Source organism: Vicugna pacos, chromosome 9 (assembly GCF_048564905.1).
Source record: "Vicugna pacos chromosome 9, VicPac4, whole genome shotgun sequence".
Lineage (NCBI taxonomy): Eukaryota > Metazoa > Chordata > Mammalia > Artiodactyla > Camelidae > Vicugna > Vicugna pacos.
In genome coordinates, this window is record NC_132995.1 from 32,961,800 (window position 1) to 32,980,420 (window position 18,621).

Here is an 18,621-nt window from a genome sequence, read left to right on the forward strand (position 1 = left end):
TCAATCTGCTCTTTTTTTTTTGCTGCATTAATTTACATGCAAAAGGGTATTTGGTGGAAAGTAAGTCTCCCTCCTCTGAGCAGCTGTTCCCATCCTCTGCCCTGTTTCCCTCCTTGGAGGCAATGAATGTGACTAATTGTATATCTTTCCAGATATAAGCCATGCATTTGTGTAGATGACTATTTATAGGCAATGATGTGTATTTTTAGAGAGATGATATATACATAACATGAGCTTGGCCATTTACATCATTTATTGAGTACGCTCAAACGTTGCACTCCCTTCACCACGTTCCATCTCCAGAACTTTTTCACCTTCCCAAAGTGAAGCTCTTTCCCATCAAACAGTTAACTCCCATTCCCTCCTTCCCCAGCCCCTGGCAGCCACCATTCTACTTTTGTCCCTGTGAATTTGACTACCTCTAGGTAACTCATAGATACCTCTAGGAGTCATATAGTATTTGTCTTTTTGTGTCTGGCTTATTTCATTTAGCATAATATCCTCAGGGTTCATCCATGTTGTGGCATGTGTCAGAATTTCCTTCCTTTTTAAGATGAATAATATTCCATGACACACATACACACCACATTTTATTTATCCATTCATCCACTGATGGACATTCGGGTTGTTGCCACCTTTATGTATTATTTTACAAACAAAAATTAATTTACACAAAAGAAGAAGGAAGTTTGGGGAAAAGAGAATTTGACCTGGGAAGTCCCCATGCATTGCCAGCATTGTTGGAGGAGAAGGATGGGGCAGCATCAACCTCCTGAGACGAGGAGGGAAAACATCCCCTGCATCAGCCACTGCTGGTGGTTCCCCTTCAGTCCTGAGAAAAACTCCCCTTTCCTTCCTTTGAAAGCTGGTCCCCTGAGCCCTGCCTGGGAACTCAGGGATCCTTGAACGCAGTACCTGCCTCTTCTCCTGCACCAGGGAGACCAAGGGCCCTGGGGGAGCAAAGGCTAACCGACCACAGGTGTGGCTCACCCTCTTCCCAAGCCCCAGGGAAAGGGGTGAAGGGTAGCAGAGGCTAAGCCAGCAGGAAGGGCTTGGGGCCCTGCCGAGTCCCTGGGGATGCAGGTGCTCTCCAGGGGGGAGCCCCTGAGCCCACCCCCTAGGGGGCCTCCATGAGGGCCCCATGTAAGAAAACCCCAAGTTCAGGTGAAGAGCCGTCAGACCAGTTCTCTGTCTCTCACTCACAGTCCTCTGGTGACAGCCCATTTTCCACAAGATGACTTCCACATTTTAAAAATATTTCTTCTTTTCCTGTTTTTGTTTTGAAACATTTTATTTTTTTTATTTTTTTTAACATTTTTATTGATTTATAATCATTTTACAATGTTGTGTCAAATTCCAGTGTTCAGCACAATTTTTCAGTTATTCATGGACATATACACACTCATTGTCACATTTTTTTCTCTGTGAGTTATCATAACATTTTGTGTATATTTCCCTGTGCTATATGGTATGATCTTGTTTATCTATTCTACAATTTTGAAATCCCAGTCTATCTCTTCCCACCCTCCACCCCCCTGGCAACCACAAGTCTGTATTCTCTATCTATGAGTCTATTTCTGTCCTGTATTTACGCTTTGTTTTTGTTTGTTTGTTTGTTTTTGTTTTTTAGATTCCACATATGAGCGATCTCAGATGATATTTTTCTTTCTCTTTCTGGCTTACTTCACTTAGAATGACATTCTCCAGGAGCATACATGTTGCTGCAAATGGCATTATGTTGTCGGTTTTTATGGCTGAGTAGTATTCCCTTGTATAATATACCACATCTTCTTTATCCAGTCACCTGTTGATGGACATTTAGGCTGTTTCCATGTTTTGGCTGTTGTAAATAGTGCTGCTATGAACATTGGGGTGCAGGTGTCATCCTGAAGTAGATTTCCTTCTGGATACAAGCCCAGGAGTGGGATTCCTGGGTCATATGGTAAGTCTATTCCTAGTTTTTGAGGAATCTCCGCACTGTTTTCCATAGTGGCTGCACCAAACTGCATTCCCACCAGCAGTGTAGGAGGGTTCCCCTTTCTCCACAGCCTCTCCAGCATTTGTCATTTGTGGACTTTTGAATGATGGCCATTCTGACTGGTGTGAGGTGATACCTCATTGTAGTTTTGATTTGCATTTCTCTGATAATTAGTGATATTGAGCATTTTTTCATGTGCCTTTTGATCATTCGTATGTCTTCCTTGGAGAATTGCTTGTTTAGGTCTTCTGCCCATTTTTGGATTGGGTTGTTTATTTTTTTCTTATTGAGTCGTATGAGCTGCTTATATATTCTGGAGATCAAGCCTTTGTCAGTTTCATTTGCAAAAATTTTCTCCCATTCCGTAGGTTTTCTTCTTGTTTTACTTCTGGTTTCCTTTGCTGTGCAGAAGCTTGTAAGTTTCATTAGGTCCCATTTGTTTATTTTTGCTTTTATTTCTTCTAGGAGAAAATTTTTGAAATGTATGTCAGATAATGTTTAGCCTATGTTTTCCTCTAGGAGGTTTAGTGTATCTTGTCTTATGTTTAAGTCTTTGATCCATTTTGAGTTGATTTTTGTATATGGTGTAAGGGAGTGTTCTAGCTTCACTGATTTACATGCTGCTGTCCAGTTTTCCCAACACCATTTGCTGAAGAGACTGTCTTTATTCCATGTTATGAAACATTTTAAATGTTCAGGAAAGAAAACAGCATATCCACCACCTCGCTGCAACATTGTTAACATCCTGCCATGTTTGCTTTGTCTCTCCCTGTCTCTCTCTGGGATGTAATATGCACCTACACACACACATTCACATACATGTACATCAGTGCACACTATACAGTGGTGCATACATACACGCACATGTATACAGCACGCATGCACTCACATACACATGTACACACATGCACATACATATACATGTATGCAATACATACAAGTATATACACAATGCATACATGCATATGCATACACATTATATCCGTGTCTACATACACACACATCTATATATAGACACACACACACATATGTATTTTTCCCCCTGAACCTGAATGCTTTGAAAGTAGGATCATCATGAACTTCACCCCTAAATACTTCAGGTGCATCTCTTAAAACAAGGACATTCTCCTACATACCTTTGAAGAATATTATACCTAAAGAAATAAACAATAAAGCCCTAATATAATTTAATATTTAAATTCCCCAAAAGGTCTCCTATAGCTGTTTTTTAAAACTAGGATTCAGTCAAAGTCTACATATATTGCCCATAATTTGCTGTTATGTCTTTTAAATCTCTTTTAATCTTAAATGTCCCTAATCTACATCTTTAAAAAAAACAAGCAACATTGACTATTTGTTGATCCTGGGATAGTTGCCGTGTGGGAGGTCTGGAAGGCCCCACCTTCTGCGGTTGTCTGTTTTCTCGTGGGGTCATTCATCTTCCTCTCTAGCCCCTGTATTTCTTGTAAACTGGAAGTCAGGACTAGAGGCATGATTAGTTTCTGGGTAGCACCCTTTATTTTTCTCCCCAAAGGCTTAATTTTTTTAGAGCAGTTTTAGGTTCACAGCAAAGTCAAGAGGAAGGTACAGAAATTGCCCATATGCTCCCTGCCCCTCCACTTGGCCTCCCTGTGGTTAACACCCCCACCCGAGTGTGCATTTGTGACAATTGATGAACCTGTTTTGACACATCATAATCACCCAAAGTCCATTGTTTACATTATGGTTTTCTCTCTCGCTGTATTGTGTAGTGTGTGGGTTTGGATGAAAATATAATGACATGTGCCCATCATCATGTTACCATACTGAGTATTTTCACTGCCCTAAAAATCCTCTCTGCTTTGCCTGTTCATCTCCTTCCCAGCAACTCCTGGCAACCACTGATCTTTTTTACTGTCTCCATGGTTTTGCCTTTTCCGGAACGCCACCTAGTTGGAGTCATACAGTATGTAGCCTTTTCAGCTTGGTTTCTTTCACTTAGTAAAATGCATTTACAAGTCCTACATGTCTTTTCATGGCTTGATAGCATTTTCTTTTTAGCGATGAATGATAATTCCATTGTCTGAATGTACCACGGTTTATTCATTCACCTACCAAAGGACATCTTGGTTGCTTCTAAGTTTTGGCAATTATGAATAAAGCTGCTATAATGTAGGCTTTTGTGAGAATATAAGTTTTCAGCTCCTTTGGGTAAATACCATGGAGTGTGATTACTGGATCATATGGTAAAAACATGCTTAGTTTTGTAAGAAGCCTCCAAACTGTCTTCCAAAGTGGCTGTACCATTTTGCATTCCACCAGTAATGAATGGGAATTTCTGTTGCTTCACATCCTCACCAGCATCTAGTGTCAGTGTTTCAGATTTTGGGCATTCTCTTAGTTATGTAGTGGTACCTCCTTGTTGTTTTAATTTGCATTTCCCTGATGACATATGATGTGCTTTAAAATTTTTTTTAATTGGTAAAATATACATAACATAAAATTTACCATTTTAACCATTTTTAAGTTACAGTTTCGTGGCATTAAATACATTCACATTGTTGTGCAGCCATTATCACCATCCATCCCCGGAACGTTTCCATCCTCCCAAACTGAAACTCTGTATTCGTTAAACAATAACTCCCCATTCTCTCCTCTCTCCAGCCCCTGGCAGCCACCATTCTACTTTCTGTCTCTATGAATTTGACTCCTCTAGGAACCTCACAGAAGTGAAACCACATAGTATTTGTCCTTCTGGCTTTGGGTAATGCCTTTTGATATGAGCTCTTCCAAAGTGATGCTGTGCACTTTTGATGCACACCTATCAGGAAGCTCAGAGGAATCGCCGCTGAACAGGCCCTGCCTGGCCCTGCCTGCCTGCTCTCCCAACTGGCTTCCCCTGCTCGCCCACCTGGCCGCCCCTGCTCGCCCACCCGCTCTGCCCTGGTTGCTCAGCCCTCTTACCCTTTGCACTTGCCCTTTCCTCCTGGCAGGTTCTTTAGTATTCTCCAAATTTCACGTTGCATGTCACCCTTCATAGAGGCCTTTCCTGACTACTCAAACCTGCTTCCCTATAGTCACTGTCTGTTTTTCTCTGTTTCATTTTCCATGGCACTCACTGCATCCTGAAAGTACCTTGTTTGGGTTTTTGGTTGGTTTTTTTTTTTTTTTTTTTTTTTTTTTTTTGCCTTTTTACTGTCTGTCTCCAAGGTAAACTCCACAAGAGCAGGGACCTGTTCACTGCTGTGTCCCCAGATCCTGGCGGTGTACTTGGCACATGGCAGGTGCTTGTATAATTCTCCTCCTGCTGCTGTAACAAATGACTTGGTGGCTTAAAACAACACCAATTTATTATCTTACAGTTCAGGAGGTCAGAAGTCCTAAATCAGTCCCAGTGGACTAAAATTGAGGTGTGGGCAGGGCTGTGTTCTTTCTGGACGTTGTGGGGGAGAATCGATTTCCTTGCCTTTTCCACCTTCTTGAAGCTGCCTGCATTCCTGGGCTTATAGTCTCGTGTCACTTGGACTCTGCTTCTGTCATCCTATCTCCTATCTGAGTCTGACCCACTTACTGCCCCCCCCACTTATAATGACCCTTTGATTGCATTAGGTCCATCCAAATAATTCAGGAAGTCTCCCTGTTTTGAGATCCTTAACTTAAACACGTCTGCAGAGTCATTTTTTACCATGTAAGGTCACATATTCACAAGTTTTGGGAATTAGGATGTGACATCTTTATTTGGGAGGGGTCATTATTCTGTTTACCAAGGGCTCAATAAATAGTTGTTGAATGAATGAATAAGTGAGTGGATGGCTTCCTTTACAAATGAAGTGCTTAGTCTTGAACTCCAGGATGGCTTGGCCACTTACTGGCAAGTCCCCACTTTCTCTGACCCTGGATTTCCTCCTCTGTTAGATGTGTGCTGAGCACCCACCAGATACCCCACTCTTGGTAGACACTGGGAATACCAAGACAAACAGATGGGAGACCCCTGACTTCCACGAGCTTGGAGTTTGGCTTCTGGGAGGAGTCTGAGAAAGATAACTTGACTTAGTCTACTCAGGTCCACATTCTAGGTCACGGAGAATTTTGAAGTCCTGAGGGGGTGTGCTTACCTACAGGGTGATATTTCCAACGGCTCTTGGTGCATGAGTAGGAGTTTACGTGGTAGGGAAGTGGAAAGGGCACTCACAGCCAGGGACAGGCCATGGACCTCTTTGAGGAACTACGAGGGGTACGGTGTGCGTCCTCAGGGGAGGGAGACCAGTGTGGGGGCGGTGAGGGTGGTCATGTCTGGAAAGGAGGCCTTGGAGGCCATAATCAGGAGCCTGGATTCAAGGGGTCACAGCAGGGTTTTTGAAGCAGGGGAGAGGAGTGTGCAGCTTTGAATCCGGGCCACTCACTCCAGCCACCACAGGATGGACAGGGGAATGAGGGCCAGTGTCTGAGCCTGCGTGGAAGTGTCCTTTGGGCAGGGACAGTGGGGATAAAAATCAGGGGACAGACCCGAGAGAGATTTAGGAAGTAGAATGGGAGGACATGGTGGTAGACTGAGAAAGGGTGGGTGAGGAAGAGGGGAGACAGCTGGGAAGGAAGAACCGGCAAGATGGAATTGTGTGGGAGCTGTTTGCAGCTGTTGAGTGGACCACGAGCTAGCTCAAGTTGAGACTTTGTGAGAAGCCCTGGGAGACGCTGGTGCTGGAGCAGAGAAATTAACCCGGTGGATCTGTAGGCATCTCTCTCTGGACCCAGATCAGTGATGAAGGTCACCAAGGGTACAAGATGGGCCTCAGTTCCAGGTGAGGGTTTGGAGCTGTTTAGCTCCTGTCCACATTCTCACTTGATTTACAAACAACCACTGGGGTAAATAGGTGGGACCGTGAAACCATCTGCCTCATTTCTAGCTGGGCAAACTGAGTCCCAGAGACATCCAGTGACATGGCCAAGGCTACATTGCCAGCAGACCCTGGGGAGCACAGGTCACCCAGAGACTCAGCTCAAGGGGGATTTTGCAAGTCTCTTGGGACCCAGAGGGGCAGTTAGGGTGGGGGTCCCCTCTGAGTGATTCCTGGCCACAGAGAATTTCCTTCTCTTTGGAGGAAGTGGGAGTTCTTCTTTCATAATGTGAATGTCAGAGATTCTAGCCTCACCGGTGACTAAGAGTGTCTGAGACTTGTGGGCGTAGCAGGCGCTTAAATACCAGACCTTCCTGTCCTTTGATGATTGTAGACACCTGGGCTACACACAGAACAGGACGATGGCCAGCCTGCAGACCCCACTCCTGGCTGCCCTCATCCTCCTTGCTATGATCCTTCAAGCAACAGAGGCAGGTGAGGTTGGGATGAGGGAGGGCTCTCTGCAGAGATCAAGGTCAGACACTGGAATATCTTCCTCATGTGGTGGGTAGAGCACTGAACGGAGAGCAGAAGACTCCATACTACTGCTGGCTCTTGGGCTAGTCCCATTGCTTCTCTGGGCTTCAGTTTATGCATCTGTTAAATGGGTCATCTTGAAGGCTTGGAGTCTAAGATCTGTCTCATCTGGGTTATGGGTTGCGGTGCGCTTGGCCCAGAACTCAAGCATAGGGCTCTTGGGGTGTGGAGAAGGAGCCACTGAAGGGGGCCAGCTGGGGTAGGCAGTAGCAGGGGTGAGGGAGATCCCCTTGGAAAGCTGTTGTTGCCCTGTCATCACCACATTTTTGCTCCAGAACCTGCCCTCAACACTGGGTTCCTGACTTCTCTTTTCCATTCCAGTGTACACCCTTCTGCCCTGTATTGGGTAATGGAATAAGCACTGGGCTGGGAGTCAGGCAGTTCGGAACAATAATTGCTCAGTTATTTGGGTTCCTGAGTGCTTTCTCTGCATCAAAGTCTCCGTAAAGTAGGTACTATTATTGTCCCCTGGGTCCAAGGAGGGGAGTGAGTCTCAGAAATGCTAGGTGACTCAAGGCAGAATGAGACTCGTACCTGCACCTGCGTGACTGCTCTGCCTGAGTCCTTGTCCCGACTCTCCATGGTCATGCTGGGCAAGTCCTCCCCACTCTCTGGACCTCAGCCTCACCGTTTGTACCTTGAAGGGGGTTAGGGTAGATGTGAGCTGAAGTGGATTACCTGGGTATCTGTTCAAACTATGTATCTGATTCAACAGGACTGGGACTGGGCCCCGGGCTTTTCTAACAAGGTGGTGCTGGTGGTGCTGGCACACGGGCCTCACCTTGAATGGCAAGGTTCTAAGGCTCCTTCCTTTTCAGAGCCTGTGGGTCCTATCTAGAGGTGTAGGGCATTGTTGATGCACGATTGTTCTGAATTCCTCTCCCTTAAGCTGACCAAGGCAGAAAGTAGACTTTGGGCCCTTAGTGGCTTCTCAGAAGCCCCAAGAGTGGGGACTTTGATGGCTCAGAATCCTCTGGACACACACCTTCCACATGAGAACAGAAAAGCTGGGTCAGACGTTAGGGCCGAGGGAGACCGGCCTGTGACTCCTCTGCACACCGCTCTTCCCCAGGCCCCTATGCTGCCAATGTGGAGGACAGCATCTGCTGCCGGGACTACATCCGTCACCCCCTGCCCCCGCGTGTGGTGAAATATTACTACTGGACTTCCGACTCCTGCCGGAGGCCTGGCGTGGTGTGAGTAGGGAGCTGGGGAGGCAAGGCCTTGGACAGCCTGATGGGTATGGCCCAGGAGGGCTCGGGTGCCTGTGGGTGTGGTGGACCCAGGGATGGAGGAATGCAGCTAGGCGTCCAGAGGCCAGCTAGGAGCACTTGGCTGGAATAGATGGCTCAGCCTAGCCGTGGGTGTACCAAGAAAAAAACCACGTGATCATTCAACAGATATTATCAAGTGCCTACTATGTGCCAGGTTCTGAGGATGCGGAGGGTGCCACTCCATGTGGGCATGGAGAGATCGGTAATACTGAGGGACAGAGTGTGGGGTTCAGGTACGGGCAGTAGGAAGCATCTTGGATCCTCCCCAGTGCCTGGGAGTTAGTTATCTGAGGCAGCCCGTTCTTACCAGGAGAATATTCAGGGCTGATACTGAGAGCTTTCTCCAGGCCAGCCACTCTTACGAGTATGACTTTTTAATTCTCATGACAGTCCTACAAGAAGATGTGATTATTTCCGTTTTACAGATGGAACAGGCTAGGGGTAGCTCAAATTTCTCAAGGTTGCCCAGGCTAGAACCAGGATTCCCGGGTCCTTGTTCAGGGCTGGGATTTCCCCAAGGTCCTTTTTTTCCTTTGCTGCTTTCTCTCAGCTTCTTTGCATCCTTTTCCCTGGCCTGGAGCCTGTGCCTGCGCCCGTCCCTGGCTGGACACGTGAGGCCTGCCTTTCTGGGGCAGCCCCTCTGGCTGCTGCTCCGGCTCCGCAGAGCCCGCTGCCTGCCGCACTGCACACTGCGGGTGTTTGGGCTTTGGGACTCATGACCCACTTTGGGGCTCCATCATCTTCTCATCTTCCTCCTCCTCACTCATCTTCCATCCCTCAGAGTAGTCTGTGGGTGAATAAGAAGGCTGAAGTGGGAAGCCCTTCTAGGGTTCTGGTTACTTCAGTGCTAAGCCTCAGTTTCCCCGTCAGTATAATGGAAGTGATCACTTTCATTTATTTTTGTTTATCATACTTGTGTAGTGCTCGCTAAGTGCTAGGCACTGTTACAGTCACTTTATAAATATTAATCCATTTAATCTTTCAAACAACCCTATGTGGTAGGTGCTGTTACCATCCCCTTCTTACAGGTGAGGAAATGGGCACAGAGAGGTTATGGGGCCCCTTAAGCATCACAGGGCACAATGATAGTAAGTGGAAGATGTAATGCTCAGTGCCTGGCATAAAACAGATGCCCAATAACAGACAGTACACATGTGATTATTAGAGTTTGATCTGGCTGTGGTTTGAGGAATGGGAAGATCAAGGCCCAGAGAGGGGCTGAGCCTTGTTTAGTGTCACACAGCAGCCAGGGCAGTCTGTCCTCGTGGCTAAGATCAACATTGCTTTGCTGTCTTCTTTGTTCTTTCTGTTCATTTGTTGTCTAGGGGAGGTGCATATCGGGGAGTGGGGGATAAGGGGAGCCAGGAAGTCCCAGGCTCCACAGACAAGCCCTTGAGAGGCAGGAAGGGAATCCGGGGCTGGATGATGTCTGACCACCGGCCAGCTTTAGCTGAAGCAGAGCGCCCCGGGGGCCTGGCTTGATGTTTGCAGCAGGCAGTGCAAAAGTGGAAGCCTTATCCCACAACTGCCATGTGCTCCTGGGCCAGTGCTCACCTCTTCCCTCCTCAACACAAGCTCCTCGGGTCTCTCAGAGGGGCCAGAATGGAGATGCCCTCTGAAGGCACTTTCTCCAGAGAGCCCAGGTCACAGGGAGCACGATGATTCAGCAGCTCTGGCGCTTGGGCAAGTTGCCTTACCTCCTTGGGTCTCACGTTCCTCAGCTATGAAATGGATAGAATAATAGGGGCTCATAGGGTTATTGTGAGGATTTATTGAGAAAATCAACGTTAAAAGTTCAGGCCAGAGGAAGGTATAGCTCAAGTGGGAGAATGCTTAGCATGCGTGAGGTCCTGGATTCAATCCCCAGTGCCTTCCCTAAAAATAAATAAACCTAATTACCTCCCCCTCAAAACAAACAAACGAACAGACGGATTTTTTAAACAAGAGTAATCAGAATTTGTAAGTAAATATTTATTAAAAAATAAAGTTCAGGCCAGCTCCTGGCATAATGATGTAGCACCTACTGTCTGCTATGCACTGCTTTGAGTACTCCAGTTTATATTAACTCATCTAATCTTCATCGGATTCCTATGAGATTGGACCACAGTTATCATGCCCATTTTACAGATTAGAAACTGAGGCTCAGAGAAGTTAAGGCACTGGCTAATAAGTGGTAGAGCTAGAATTTTAACCCAGATAGGCTGGCTCCAAAGTTTATGCTCTTGGCCACTGCCTACTACTCTCTCCCAAGGCAATGTCAGCAATGATTACGAGACCCTTGGGTATTCTGTTCTTTAGCCTGACCTGGCACTCAGGGCTGGGGCTGAGGATCTGGGAGGTCCTTGCAGCTCATCTTCCCTTCTCCTTCTTAAGAAATGTATTTTCACATAGCAGGTGGCTCATAAATTTTGAACCACTCTATATAGTGGGCATCTCTACATGCAGCAGGTGACTCATAAATGCTAAGCTTCTGTGGCAGGATGTGGCATTCTTGCTGCACACTAATACTGCCTTATTGTCTCCCTGGTGTCTCCACCTTCCAGTTTGCTAACCATGAGGGACAGAGAGATCTGTGCTGACCCCAGGCTCCCCTGGGTGAAGAAGATTCTCCACAGGCTGAACAAATGAGGCAGGCCCTGCCCTGATGACCGTGGCCTTGGCTCCTTCAGGAAGACTCATGGAGCCCTACCTCCCTGCTGTTACAGCTGCTCCTCGACACAAGCCTGTGCCAATGACTCTCAGTGATCCCTGATCTCCATCCCTGTAGCTGTCACCTGCAGTCAAGCCTCCAGCTGTCAGTCACTCACATCTCCCCTCTTACCCTTCCATCCCATTTTCTGCCCCACCTTAGCCAGAGGATCCACAGTCTTGGGCAGTCACTCCTCTGCTCAAAATCCTTCCATGGCTCCCCACTGCCCAGGCTAAGGTTGGAGCTCTTGAGCCTGGCCCCCCTGACCTCCAGATCTGGGTCTTATCCCTATCTCCAGCCCTGCCTCACTTCCCTTCATGCATGTTGGACCTGGCTCCCTGTTCTCCAAACTCATGTCATACATTTCTACTTCTGGCTCTTTTTCTGGGCTGCTCCTGACACCCAGAATGTCTCCCCATCACCTGAACATGTCCGACTCCACTAGCCCTCCAGGCATCACTTAGCCTAAGCAGCTGGTAATTGAGTTTCAATTTTTAGACTTCCCCTGGACCTCTGCTCCCTCTTAACAGCCCTGTTCACAGTATGCCCAGAATCCTTGGGACTTGGGTCCCCACTGGCTGGACCAAGATCCACCCCTGGGTTACTTTTGTCTCCCAGCCTCTAGGATAGAGCACAGGGCCTGGCTCAGAATCAGGGCTCAGCATGAGGCTGCAGACTGAATCAATAGAAGTAATATGACTCTCTCATTCCCCAAAGGCCCTTACACATCAGTACAGAGACTCAGGTCATCTAGAGAGGGGCTGGCTGGGTCCATTGTGAAAACTCATATTTGCCCAGATTCACCTTTCTTTCCCACTTTACCTGTGTGTTGGGTCTCTTTAACCTTGTTGCTTCCCTTGAGTTTTTACTGCTCCTCCAACCTCCAACATCCAGGTCTGAACTCTTTAGAGTCCCCCGCTTTTCCTTCCTCTTTTCCCAAAGAGCTGATAACCAAATTTATGCTATGGTGTGAATGACTGCCTTTGGCTTGGTGTTACAAACTCTAGTTATATTTGTATATGAGAAGAGGGAAAATGCTTAAAAGGCCAAATGGATGAATGAAAGAATTTTAGGAAATGTGTGGGAGGAGAACAAGGCAGAACTCCTGGCCCTCCCAGTGAGTGGTGTATTGTTAAGTGAAAGATCCTTGGATGGAGGTTTTTCTCAGGTGGCTGGGATCAGGCTAAGGAGTGGGATTTGGGACTTAATCTGCCTCTCCTTGGGGACAACAGATTCCCTAGGTACCTGTGCTTTTTCCTTTTCGAGGGAGCCTGGTGCAGCTCAGCACTTAGCAGGATGATTGTTGCTGTGTGACCCTGAGGAGACCATCTAACATCTCTGAGCCTCATCTGAGAAGAAGAATACCCACCTTATGGATTCACTGAGGGACTCAGATCCAAGTCATGGGGAATGACTTTGCTGGCCATAAAATTCAGTGGCTTCCAGGGTTTGTGTTCCCCCTGGAACCCAAGATCATTTGCCCACCACAGGTACTGGCAAGTGTTAACCTGTCCACTGCCCATGTACAGGGCTCTCAAGTGTTCTGGGATCTCTCTCTGCTCCTGTCCTGCCCTTGCTGCTCAGGCCTTCTGGAAAATAAATCCTCTACAACAGTGTCTGCTTTGCTCCTTGGCATTTGCCGTCCTTGTGAAGTAGGGCAGGGGGCCCATGGCCCATCTGTCCCAGTGGGGAAGCCCTTGACTGTGACATGTGAGCTGGCTTGCCCAAGGTTACCCTGTGAGTGGGTGGGGTGTCCCGGCTAGACATGAGGACCTGGGAAGCAGCTGTGCAGGTGCCAGCAGGGAACCCCAGACATTTGTCCACCCTAGTACCACTTGTCAGGAGGAGCTGATGAAATCATTCATTTGGTCCTCAAGTCTAGAGCTTTGAGCGGCATATTCATTCATTCATTCATTCATTCAATAATGCAGCTTCAACCTTCCACTTTCAAAGATGGACACAGAGGTATGGAGACTATATTAGTCAGGAAATGCTACTTCCTACAACAGACAACTCCAAAATCTCAATGGCTTGTCAACTCCATAGAAGTTTTTTTCTTCTCCCGTGAAGTCTGATTGCACATTCCTGGTCTGTGGGCGGCCTTCCATGTGGTCATTCAGGGACCAAGGCTCCTTCCTTCTCAATGCCCCTACCCTCCTCCAGGACCAGGACTCCTCTCCGTCATCCAGCAGATGGGAAAGAGAATGGAGGCTCATGGAGGGATTTTTGAGCCAGGCCAGGAAATGGGGGGCTCCTCACTTCTGCCCACGTGCCACTGGCAGAACTTAGTCACATGACCACCCTGACTGCTAGGGACGCTGGGAAGTACAGCCAAGCCATGTATCCAGGAGGAAGAGGGAGCAGGTTTGGGGAGCGCCCAGTTCATCGGGTGCTGAACTTCCCTGGGCCATCAAATGGGCCTGCTTCCCTGGGGTTCCTGGACACAACTCACTCTGCCAAAACAGAAAAAAAAAAAAAAGACTTCCTCTGCCTTCACAGCATCTTCATTATTTCCTCAGTGTAAGCACCATTCATGGACATCTTGGCATAAGTGGCCTTTGCTCCCTTTCAGATCTGGCTCTCACAGTGGGATTTCCAGGGCTGTAGCTCCAGACACCCAGAACATTGTCTGGGACGTGTGGAGAAGCATCGGGAAGGGCACATGTCATGGATTTAGACAGACATAGGAACTCTCACTGCCTGTATGTCTGGAGCAAGTTGCTTGGTCCCTCTGAACCTCAATTTTTCCCTCCGTGAATAAGGGGCAAGAAAAGCGTTTAGTGCATGTGGTGGTGAGAATCTGATGAGATAAGAAGGTACAGACAGCCCAATAACAAAATGGGCAAAGACTTGGGTGAACAGTTCTCCAAAGAAGATCTCCAGCTGGTTAATAAGCGCATTGTAGGGGAGCAGTATTTGCCACCTCAAAATGTGTGTCTTTGGTGTGAGGATTAATTTAGGCTGATTATTTTTAAGAAATAGAAAACTCAGAACATTTTTCTTGTTACTTTCGGCCTTAACTGCCTGAGAGAATTTAGATATAGGACCAGTCACAGGAATAGAACTATCACCAGAGATTTCTGCAAAGAATATGGGCGCTAGGTGTAGTGGGGGGAAGTCTTCAGGGTCTAGAGATTGGGGTCCATTCTGTGTCCTATTACCTCAGCATGATTCACCAAACATTTGCTTTTCATCTCCCTGTGGATTGTCTTCCTCCTCTTTGAAGTCTTAAACCACTACCCTCAACATCCTCTTTTGTCTTTAGCTGAAGATGGTATTTAAGGTGAGGGCCTCAGTTGTTTTGGCAAATTACTCAGTCCTCTTGGGTCTCTCCCGTGTATAATTGTGAAAACTTTTTTTTTTTGTATTTTCCTTTTTGTTTCCTTTTTTTCTTAATTAGGGGTACTGGGGATTGAACCCAGGATCTCTTGCATGCTAAGCATGCACTCTACTACTGAGCTATATCCTCCCCCCCATCTCCCATGTATAATTGTTATTAAACTTTTGTTTCATTTTCTCCTGTTAATCTGTCTCATGTCAACTTAGACCAGTTAGAAGAACCTAGAAGGGTAAAGGGAAATTTCTTCCTCCCCAACAACATGAAAAGCTGTTCAACATCACTAATCATTAAGGAAATGCTAATCAAAACCACAATGAGATACTGCTTCCTACTCATTAAGATGGCTATTATAAAAGAAAAAACAAACAAGGTTGGTGAGGGTGTGGGGAAGTTAGAACCCTTGTGTATTGGTGGTGGGAATGTAAAATGGTACAGTTGCTGTAAGAAACAGTATGGCTGTTTCTCAAAAAATTAAACACAGAACTACCATATGATCCAGGAATGCCACTTCTGGGCATACATACAAAAGAACTGAAAGCAGGGACTGGAACAGATATTTGTACATCAATATTCATTGCAGCGTTTTCTGAAATAGCCAGAAGGTGGAAACGACCCAAGTGTCCATCCATAGCATAAACAAAACGTGGTCTATCCATTACAATGGAATATGATTCAGCCTTAAAAAGGAAGGCACGTCTGACACCTGCTACAACATGCGTGAACTTGGAAGACATTATGGTAAGTGAAATGAGCCAGTCGCAAAAAGGCAAATGCTGTATGATTCCTAGAGGAATCAAACTTGTAGAAACAGAAAGCAAAATGGTGGTTGACAGGAGCTGGGGGGAGGAGGAAATGAGAGTTATTATTTAACAGGTCCAGAGTTTCAGTCCTGCAAGATAAAAACATTTTGGAGATGGATCGTGGTAATGGTTGCACAGTAATGGGAATGTACTTAATTCCATTGAACTGAACATTTAGAAATGGTTAAAATGTTCATTTTTATGTGATATATATTTTACCACAATAAAAGAGGGTGTGGCCAGGCATGTGCATAGACAGAAAATGCCAAGTGCATGTGGGCTGCCCTCCTTATTGGTCAGAAAAGGTGAGCTGGGCCAGACTGACTGGGGCAGGAAGGGCTATCCTCCCGGGCCCCTAGAGATGACCTCCACATCACTGGCCACCCCATTTCTTCAACCATCCTGGGGCCCCACAGGAGTGGCCTGGGCTCCCCACCCTGTTTCCCAGAGCTGTTTCTCTTCTGCTTCCAATCTGGGAGAATCCCTCATGTTCCACAAGAAAGACACAGGCTTCCTGCTCTCTGGGGCACCCAGGCAGGGTCCCAGCCACCTCCAGGCCTGCAGAGGTGTGGGCAGGGGTACCCCCATCCCTGTCATCCCACTGACCCTGAGAGAACTCTCTTTCCCTCTGCCCAGCCCTGCTCTAGTTATTTCTCAGCTCAGAAGCTTCCTGGCTCCCCTTTGCCCTTGAACAGCATCCTCTTTCGTCACTCCAGCTTCAAAGTGTCCTGCTGCAGCCTCCCTCCCCACTCCTTTCTCAGAGCCAATGACACTGGATCATTCCTCAACACCTGCATAGGTCCTGTGTTTTCCACCTTGGTTAAGTTTTCTCTCTGCCTAGAATGGTTGGTCAAAATCCTGCCTGTCTGCTTACTACAAGTTACAAATAGAATAATACTTCTGCAGCGGGGAGATCTAGCAGTCATCCATCAATCCATCAGGAACAGTGAAACAGCCTGTCTGTCAAGGTGGATGTGAATGCACTGTGAAGTACAAAGTATTACTCATAATGGATTCTTGCCAAGAATATGTAGCCAAAATCTAATCGGGCCTGTAGATCTAACTTCCAGTTTACAGGAAATACATGGGATAAGGGAACAAATTAGATGACATCACAAGGAAATAATTCAATAAATTAAGAATGAGAATATCATGTGAAACAATGGGCTGACTCAAGTCAACTTTCTGAAAAACATCATGGAGGTCTACTGTAGAATAAATAGAAATAACCACAAGCAAGGCATGAACCTAGATTGGACCCTGGATAGATAGATAGCTGGATTGATAGACAGATAGAAAGGAAAGAAGAGAGAGAGGGAGGGGAAGAAATCTAAATATATTTTGGGATAATAGAAATTTGAATATTAACTAAATATTACAAGACATAGAGGAATCATTGCTAGTTTTGTTAGATGGGATAATAGTATTCTATTAACGTAAGACAATGTCTTTATACAATGGAGATGCACACTGAAGGAGTTAGGGGCAAAGTATCAGTCATCCATAATTTACTTTGAAATGGCTTAAAAAAAGAGAAAAAAAAAGATGTAGCAAATACAGAAGAATGCTAATTGAATCTCGGTGGTAGAGATAGGAAAGCTTTGTTCCGTTCCTTCTTTATTGTTTAAAATATTTTTCAAAACGATAGTGTTAAAAAAACAGTAAAGCAAAATTCTGCCCATCTTATGATTGAAACGTCACCTTTCATCCCTGCCTTCCGGGATTCCCTGACAAGGGCGGAGGCCTCTCTCTCTCCCCAAGACCCACAGCCTTTGCGTCTCTGGTGGGACTCACATCTTCTCTCTCCTACTGAACTGGGGCTCCTTGGGACAAAGGCTTCAGCTTGTTTCCCTGTGGGCTCCTTGTCCCACCACAGTGCCAGACACACATCAGGGCTTATAACAAACACTAATGGTTCCTGCGTGCCAGGCACTGTGAGAGTCCTTAGTTATATGAGCGCCCCCCAAGGAGTGCGTCAGTGAAGTAGCTATTAATATCCTATTTTACAGAAGGGGAAATTGAGGCTCAGGGAAGTTAAGTCACTTGCCCAAGGCAATACTCCTCTTAAGTGGTGGAGTCATGTTTGGCTCCAGGTCTGACCAACCTGAAAGCTTGGTTACTGTGTCTGAATTGAATCTCAACTCAGTTAGTCCTTAACACCCTGATAAGATAGGTGGGGTGAGCATTGCAATTATATGGGGGGAAAAGCTAGGCAAGAAGATGATAAGGGACGTTCCCAAGGGCTGAATAAAGGAAAGCAGTGTCATATCTGTGTTCTGGCCTGTTCCGTGCCGGGCTCTGAACCACAACTTAAGGGCATAAACTCACTTCATTCTCACAGTAGTCCTCACAGTGGGGGTGGAGGGAGATGGTGTAGTCTGGTGGTCAGGAGCTCAGACTCAGGAGCCTGCTGGAAAAAATCTAGGCTTTCCCACTTCCTAGCTGGTGATCCTCAGAAAATTCCTTAACTTCTACCTGCCTCAGTTTCCCCATCCATACAATGGACTGTGATAATGGTGTTTTGCTTACACCCTGGTTTTGTCGTCAGGATTTCCTAAAGTAGTCATACAAAGCCTGTCACAGAGTAAGTGTAAACTCAGAGAGACAGGGAAGCCACCCGAGATCACACAGAGATAGTGCCAGAGCCAAGGTCATCGGATCCCAAAGCCTTTGCTGTCTAAATGCTTCTTTGAAACATAGTCTGGGGCCAAGGAAACAAGGGTCGCTACCCCCAAATTCTTGGCCTAACCCGACTCTTGTCCTTTATGAAGTGCGGGGCTTCCCAGGACTTGCCCCCTGCCCCTCCCTGACTCCTCTCTGCTCTCCCTTCTCCCTGCACCTGTCCCCCTCCTCCTGCCCTCCCCCTTCTCCCTCTCTTCCTCCTCCCCACCTCCTCCCCCTCTTCCTCGTCTGCTCCTACATGGCAGAACAGAAGGAGCCTTTGGATCTCGGTTTTCATCACTTCTTGCCCCTTTCTGAGCCTCAGTTTCCCCAGCTGTAAACTGAGGGATTGGGCAGTAGAAATGTGAAGGTCACTAGTGTCATACCTGCATGGGCTGGGACGGGTTCTCAGAGCTCAAGTGGACATTGGCCTGTGCCAGGGCGCTCCTCCCTGTCATGGAGGGTCAG

At 46.7% G+C, this 18,621-nt stretch overlaps 1 protein-coding gene across 1 annotated transcript in view; it reads left to right on the forward strand.

Moving 5' to 3' along the window:
- CCL22 (C-C motif chemokine ligand 22) overlaps positions 1-12,968 on the forward strand; it is a 28,750-nt gene extending 15,782 nt beyond the window's left edge. The window contains exons 2-4 of the mRNA XM_072967436.1: positions 7,187-7,287; positions 8,462-8,585; positions 11,207-12,968. Coding sequence (XP_072823537.1) covers positions 7,215-7,287; positions 8,462-8,585; positions 11,207-11,291 — 282 coding nt within the window. The 5' untranslated portion in view covers positions 7,187-7,214 and the 3' untranslated portion in view covers positions 11,292-12,968. The remainder of the gene's footprint in view (positions 1-7,186; positions 7,288-8,461; positions 8,586-11,206) is intronic.
- The last annotated feature ends 5,653 nt before the right edge of the window (positions 12,969-18,621 follow it).